The 7,912-nt window shown below is 45.0% G+C and overlaps 1 protein-coding gene across 1 annotated transcript; it reads right to left on the bottom strand.

The window, feature by feature from the left end:
• Window positions 1-251: 251 nt before the first annotated feature.
• Window positions 252-7,601, bottom strand: LOC108935928 (reticulon-4 receptor-like 2). The gene is made up of 3 exons (XM_018754919.2): window positions 7,412-7,601; window positions 4,868-5,094; window positions 252-4,640 (listed from the first exon to the last, which is right to left on the bottom strand). Exons 1-3 carry the CDS (start codon window positions 7,467-7,469, stop codon window positions 3,543-3,545), a joined length of 1,383 nt encoding a protein of 460 aa, XP_018610435.1. The 5' UTR covers window positions 7,470-7,601; the 3' UTR covers window positions 252-3,542.
• Window positions 7,602-7,912: the final 311 nt, after the last annotated feature.

Raw genomic sequence — 7,912 nt, 5'->3', positions numbered from 1 at the left:
TAATATATATTTTATGAAAGATGCAAGGATGGGTTAAGATGTATTTATGTAGATATATTGGTGCATTGTTTGTGATGCATTGCAATGCACACTTCTTATGAGGGTAAAGTATATGCTAACTGTGGTCATTTACTTTTTAGCAGATGCCCACTGTGGAGGTATCCCCTGCATTGAGATTCAGTTGTTAAAATGATCGCAAACACAGATACATTTTGTAAAACAAAGAGAACATTTATTTGCATCTTCCCGCTTTGAAATACAAAAGATTATCAGTTGTGACATATCAGTTTATTTTTTTGTTTTACAGTCATTTGCAGAGACCAAGTTCACTGCATTAAAGGTCAGTTTGCAAGCAACAGTTGCAACAGTCATCCAGTCTCAGTGTCTCTCGTGTACTCACGCTCACACTTGCAGACACACACAGAAAGAAACACAGGGCTGGTGCACTCCTCATCTGGTGCTGACCCCCACAACGAAGGTCACTCAGGGTTTGGTCCTCTTTGACCTCAACTGCAGGCTGCCAGAATGGGCTGCATTGTCATTACCAGCTAACCTGTTAGCATGGTAGAGCTGATTAAAAGTGTTCACCACCAAAAGTTCACAGCAGTACACAAGACAATCAGTGAGATCCATTCAATTCATCCTCAACATGCCTATGTGGTTCCCTGGAGAATAAAACAAAAATAATTTTCAGATTTGTTCATATCTATAACCTGTTATTCAAAGGGGTTTACACTTGCTTGAAATTTGAGTTCATCAAATTAATAATACATTTTTTTGGAAATTTGCACAGTGCGATACAGTTTAGTATGTTATGACACGCCTGCAGGAAATATCATGAATCCATGTGAAGTTATGAAGCTGGCAAAAAGGACCAATGGGTGGCGCAGCAGTTAGAGCTATTGCCTTCCACTTAAAGGACACAGGTTCAAATCCCACTCACACTGTAGCACCCTTGAGGGTTGAGAAAAACTACTGAGCTGTAGAAGCGAGTAAATAGTTGTAAGCATCCTAGTGTACAAACAGTGTAAGTTGCTTTGGAGGAAAGCCTCAGTGAAACGAATAAATATGAATATTAGAAAGGTCTAGGTTTGTTGGCCATGGGCTGTCTCTGTGCTTCCTATCTGCCTCTTGTCTCAACTATCGCTCATCATCCTTCTGTGCATTAAAGTCATAAATATGCAGAGACACAACCTACCAGACGGATCCAGAGCATTAACAGTGATCTGTATACACTGTGAACTGGGGGGGTGATATGGGGAGGGCTGATGACTAAAGTAGACAGGACAGGTGTCCCACTGGAAGAGAGGTAATGGAATGGATGTGGTGGGGGGGGCACAGTGCGTCAGAACTCCCACTGCTACTCCTACAATCCCTGACGAAAGTCGGATGGAGCAATAGATGGAGAGAGGGAGACACAGGCAGCGGAAGCAAAGCTCAGAAATAGACTGCATTTCTGCTTCCAATCCCTGATCCTCCTCCTCCACCGAAGCACCGTCTGGTCAGTCGGTCAGTCTGCTGTCCCATCTCGGTAACCAGTAGACTTGCTACTGTTGGACAAGAGGAGTTTTCCATTCGGTCAGGCGTGGGTCAGACTGTCTTTTAGCTGGCATCTCAGACGGTCACGTGGCTCCTACCTCGGTTGGGCTATCCATAAGTCATTTAGGAAACCCGTCAGTTGGCAGTTCTGCAGTCCAGGACTCCTCTCACATGGTCTGCTTGCACTCAGATTTGTTTGTGGTCAGTACGTTTGACAGTCCAGATGGTTCGTCAAATAAGAGTCATTTGTCATCCAGACCAGCACTTTAATGTTTGCTGTGTTTTCTTCATTCTGGAAGCTGGCACACCATATTCTAAATCTCTGCAATTTTTTTTGCTTGTTCTGGTATTGGCAGGGCTTTTAAGTAAATCATCAAAATAAAGTTTGAAAATTACAGTTGGGGAGGTTTGGTTAAAATCCCTCCGTCATAAAAATCCAGTGCTGTACTCATTTTCACAGTGCTCAACAAAAAAGTGCCGTCGACGGGTAATAACTGATTAAATTAGGTCAAGGATATTCAATCCAAATATGTAGGATATTTGAATATTTCCTTCCTATTCATCCTTCTACATCTCGGTTTTTGGTCTCCTCTTTTTCCTGTGTTTCATCACAATTAAACATCACAAACGCTAACAGCCATGGCAACAGCCACCACTCAGAAAAAAATACAGTACAGGCTCCATATATTAAAACCCACAGTGTTGCTATGTACAAGAGGATGTATTAAAGTATTTACATGCTATGCATTGTAAAACATCATTGCTGGTGAATGCTAAAAGAAACAGATCTGGAATAAAAAAAGTCACTTGTTCTTCGCTTGCTTGCCGCACCTTTGGCTTACTCTCCTCCCAGCTCACCCACTCTCCATCTCCAAATTCTCTCTCTTCTCTTTTCTTGCCACCTCTCCTCGGGTTACATTTCGTCTCCTACTCGACTTCAAGCTGTCGACTCTTGCTCTCTTTTTTCTTATTCTCCATATGTCTCATTCTCCAGTTTACTCCTTTCCCATTCCTTACGTCATGCTCTCTATCTGCATGATACGTACTGCAATATTCATCTTTCTCTGGTGCCGTTAGCCTACCTAGATACGCCTGTTTCTAATTTCCAACCGATGACTCATCAATCAGCTAATTATCTAAATAATGGCTCATTTCTCTTTTCTCGTGCTTTTTTTGTCTCATTTGTGTTTTTCTCAATACCTGTTTCAGATTGAATTTCAATCCTTTGCAATGCATTCTCTCTCAGCCAGGTTTGGGAATTAGCATTTTTTCCCGAAACAAAAGAATGATTTTAGTGAAAGAGACCTTCTCAATGGCAGCAGACATGAGATGCTGCCAGAATCTGTTTATGGCTGGAGGCATATGAATAATCTACTAATGGTGGCAGCTGCAGTCGAGTGAATGAAAGAATGCTTTAAAAACTAACTGCGCTATTGTCACTGATTTTAAAGCAGAAATTTCAGCATTAATATGAAATCAGTAGTATAAAAATAACAATCCCTGTGCCTTTATGCACCAGTCCTCTCAACCCGTGGCTTACAATAATATCACCAGCTGTAAGAAAGATGTTGCTGTGTAGTAGCAATAGAATTTACTACAGTAGTAGTAATAGTAAGAGTAGTGTTAGTAACCCTGATAGGCAAAAACTGTGGAAATTGCTGAAGTTGCAGTATGTGCAACTATAGCAGTTAATAACACTCTCGCTGCGCATTCAACAGCAGCGAATAGGAGGCGTTTGTTTGCCGTGTAACAGTGCTGACCTGTAGTACTGGCCGTTCCTTTCTTTACCTATGCAGCCGAGAGCTGCTGTATTTGGTCATCTCCTCGCTGCCTTGTCATTTCCTCCATCAGCGGCACACCCTTTTAGACTGCTGGATGGTCTAGGAGTTTAACTGGATAGAATCAAGACACAGGTTAGCAAAGGAAGTAGAGAGAAAAGGCAAGCAGAGTTTCGAGAAACAAAAGTTCTCAGAAGGCAAAGGGAGCTTTCAGAGAGGAAAGTATCAACCGAAGAGCAAGTGAATGGAAAGTGCCATAATGGAGAGGGAGACGAGGGAAATGAGACAAGAGGAGGACGAGGAGGAAGGAGGAATTGCCGGGGAGTCAAAACCAGGTGGACATTCCAGCTCGAAGCAGCGGACGGAAGCATCTTCGTTCCCGTAGTTGGCCCAGTACTCTTCTGGGTCCAGCTTGGGCAGAGCAGCCTCCTCTTCGCCGATTTCGTACTTGGTGGAGAACGTGTTGGATGAAATGGATGGGTTGAAGGGTTTTACTGAGGTAAAGGGGAAGGCCTTGACCACTTCGGAGCTCTTTGCAAAAATGCCCTTGGAGGTGGACACGGGCTTAGACTTAGAGAACCACCAGCGGGTCTTGGTGCTGAAGGTGGTGGTGGTGGTCCCAGCCAGGGAGCCGGGATCGGGCAGGGGGCACAGAGCAAAGTCCATCTCCCGCAGGAAGCGGAGGTCGGAACCACGCTTGGGAGAGGGAGAGGCGCAGACGAGCTCGGAGCTGGACACGCGGGACTTGCGGAACCACTCCCAGAGCGGGCGGGCCTCGCAGCCGCAGGACCAGGGGTTTCCGTTGAGCCGCAGGAACTGGACGTTGGCAGTGTCTCGCAGCACCTGGCCCGGCAGCTCTGCCAGGGAGTTGTTGAAGAGGTAAAGGATGGTGAGCCGGCCCAAGTCTCGGAAAGCCCTGCGATTGATCTGCCGGACACGGTTGTCGTGCAGCAGCAGTCGGTCCAGGTTCACGAGGCCCCTGAAGACATTCTCAGACAGCGTGCGGATACGGTTGCCGTGGAGGAAGAGGTGGGTGAGGTTGACCAGGTCAGAAAAGAGGTCATCCTGCAGGAAGTGAAGCTGGTTCTCCTGTAGGTAGAGGAACTGCAGACTGTAAAGCTTATGGAAGATGTCGTGGGGCAGGACTGCCAGCCGGCAGCGGTGCATGTGCAGGCTCTGCAGCTTCTCCAGCCCCCGGAATGCACCCCCTTCCAGGCGGCGCAGGTGGGGGTTGTCCCCCAGGTCCAGCTCCTCCAGCTCTCTCAGCTCGCTGAATGCTCCAGCTTCAATCCAGGAGATGTTGTTTGAATACAGCCAGAGAACCTGCAGGTGTGGATGGGGGGGGGGGGGGGAAACGGGAGAAAAGAACAGAAAGAGGATGAGAAGAAGCAAGGTGTGGTAAAAGTGGGGGCAGGAATGTGGTACACAGTAGTAACAATACAATATTGACAGGAAAACCAGTGAAAACTTAACCTTAGCAGCACAATAATTCTAAGAGGTCAAAAAAACTAACTTAATGTGCAATTTGTAACATAAACAATCCGTCATACCTGTGTTTCAAAGCCAAAGGAATCGACCCGGAGCTCGGTGATCTGGTTGTTCTGCAGGAAGACCCGCTGCGAGTTGAACGGCACCCCCGCGGGTACGGAGGTGAAGTTCTGTGATTGGCAGCTGACAGTCATGGGTGAGGGGTAGCACACGCACAGCCGAGGGCAGCCTTGGACTGGGCTGGGCTTCACAAGGACCAGCCAGACCACCAGCCACAAGGACAGACCACCTGGAAGAAGGTAGGTAATGTTGGGTGGCAGACAGAGAGACAAAGGATTTACTTACACAGCACAGGCTGGATCACACCCAAGAGGCATCACACTGATTGTAAATTTGAAACCATGACAGAGAGATGATAGAGGGCTGGAAAGGGAGGGGGAGAGAGAGAGAGAGAGAGAGAGACAGAGAGAGACTGAAAGCTGTGCCAAAGAAATTATAATGTACATATATTATGGTATTATATCATATATTAAGAGGACACGGTGGCCCAACAGGCTTGGCCGGGTCCTCTTATGTGGTAGGTCTGGGGTTCGAGTCCTGTTTGGGGTGCCTTGTGGCGGACTGGCGTCCTTTCTGGGGTGTCCCCTCCCCCATCAGCCCTGAGTCCTATGTTGCTGGGTATGTTCCTTGACCCTGCTTGGGACAAGTGGTTTCAGACTCTGTGTGTATGTGTATATCTTATATTATTATGTTTTTAATATACTATAATAGACTATTACTATATTACCATATTGTAATAGTATACTATATAATACTATAGAATAGTGTATGGAACAGCTAATAGTGTTGTGCTTAGAGCTGCTCCCTTTGGAAACAAAGGTTGTAGGTTTGAATCCACCTCCAGTTGAAGTACCCTTGACTAAGGCACTTACCCCATAAAGTTGTTCCAGTAAAGTTACCCAGCTGTATAAATGGGAAAATTCATTGTAGGTAGCTTAACCTTGTAAGTTGCTTTGGAGAAAAGCATCAGCTAAATGAATAAATTTACCGTATATAACAAAGTGATCTATAAAAAAAACATCCGAGTCCACTAGATATTTTTTTATAAGGAATGCGTTAACGTGTTTCATCCAACACAAAGAAGCCAGCAACAACCCAAGTGTTCTGTGTCAATTCTCAGAGATGTAGAACACCTGTGCATTATTTGTTTTCACTCTTCTCTCCAGTTTGTTCTATACAAGTATTGCCCAGGGTACCCAGGTGTACTCAAACTTTTGACTGGCACTGTCCCCTTATACTTTAGTTCAAATATGTTATTTACTTTAATTTCTCAGCATACAGGAATGCAGATAGAGAAACCAATGTCAATACCCATGTGTGGGGTGTATTTATAGAGGTCACTGCATCACCTCAGTCCTCAGTGTTCATATTATATTTGATTAACAGTTTGCTCAACTTGCAAACACGGTACCAGGCTTGCTACAAGTGTAAACTGAGAGCAACAAGGCACATCACTTTTTTTTACAGACTGATCCAAGACACACTTTAAGTTTAATGTCCCCAAAGGTGGAATCAGCGTCAGACCCCGGTAAAGTGACACGGCTCTGTTTCTGTTCCCATGCATTATTAAAAAGGCTTCATTAGGATCAGCTAACAGGGGACAAAGAGGAGCCCCCAGGAATAGAAGTTAAAATAAATAAGTCAGGGCAAACTCATTCATGGGCAAAGTCAAGATTTTCCAGATGCTTCACCTCATTGCTCCTGTGTGCAGTTAGGTAATTTACCTCATTTAGTTCATCTAAAATGCTGAACTCTTCCAACAGGAGCAGAACATGAGATGGGTTTTTAAAGGCTTGATTTTATCTCTTAGTCTATTTTCTGCTGCACTTGGTTGAATTTCCATGTCTGACCTCAACTTATTTCTCAGCACTTTTTTGATATAAGTCCTGCGGATAAATCGAAAGAACATCATGTGTGCAGAACTGGTGAATATTTTTTATACTTTAATAGAGGAATTCTGTGTGCACTAAGAGGAATTTAATGTACAGTATACGTTTTAAGTAACCAAATGTTGGCTCCTTAATCCACAGAGGAGCTGGATTACTGAAAAACCTCAGATGACAGATTTAGATTTTGTTTGTGGGCTGATGGAAATCATGTTTAAAGCTCCCTGTAGCCACAGATTACAGCAATAAAATCTGTCTAAAATCACGCCTGCTTTAGGCACAGATATTAAACATTACCGTTCATGACAACAAGGACACAATAATGAATAAATTCGGTTCATCTTTTGTCGCACAGTTACTTCTCAGTTGCGTCGTTTTAAAAATGTTACATTATGTAATAATGTGCGCGTTAAAAAAGAACTTGTGCATGAAAAATGAACAAAACCAGAAGAAGTGCTTCATACTAGAGCATGAAAGATACGACAAATAATAGCAGTGCATTTAGTTTCTCTATGATATTCTGAATAATAATAATAATAATAATAATAATAATGGAAAGTTAAACCATACTAAACAAAGTTGTGCTAAACTGAACACTTTGTAACAAGTGAAAGAGTTTGTCCAAGAAAGAAAGAAAGAAAGAAAGAAAAATGCACTCACTCTTGAAGCGGCGGATCTTGCTGCTCCGGCGGCTCCGCGCAGTCCAGCGGGTCTCCATCCCGAACCAAAGCCGAAAGCGAGTTAGCCTGAGGCGGCCAGGTGCCTGCTATCTCCGCTGAGCTTCAGCTCTGGCGTCCCGGTCGGGGAAGTCGGGTCGGCGGACCGAGCGAGTCGAGTGGAGATGCGCAGCCGGGAGCCCCTCTTTATTGAGCGGCGGCCGGAGCCCACGGCGGTGGGCGGACACGGAGACGAGGGATCTCGCACACGTCACGGCGCGCGCTGGGGTCGGGTCGGCTGAGGGCGGGGGGGTGGTGGTGGTTGGGGGGGAGGGGAGGGGAGGGGAGGGGAGGGGATCGGAGGATGCGGTAGGGGACCGGTAGTGACTTATCATCGAGTGAGATCAGTGGGTGGAGGAGGAAATATCCACACACATAATAATAATAATAATAATAATAATAATAATAATAAGAAGAAGAAGAAGAAGAAGAATAGTGGCGCATC

The sequence above is a fragment of the Scleropages formosus genome, chromosome 5 (genome assembly GCF_900964775.1).
Source record: "Scleropages formosus chromosome 5, fSclFor1.1, whole genome shotgun sequence".
NCBI lineage: Eukaryota > Metazoa > Chordata > Actinopteri > Osteoglossiformes > Osteoglossidae > Scleropages > Scleropages formosus.
Note: the sequence above shows the minus strand (reverse complement) of the source record. Positions and strands in the feature narration are given on the sequence as shown.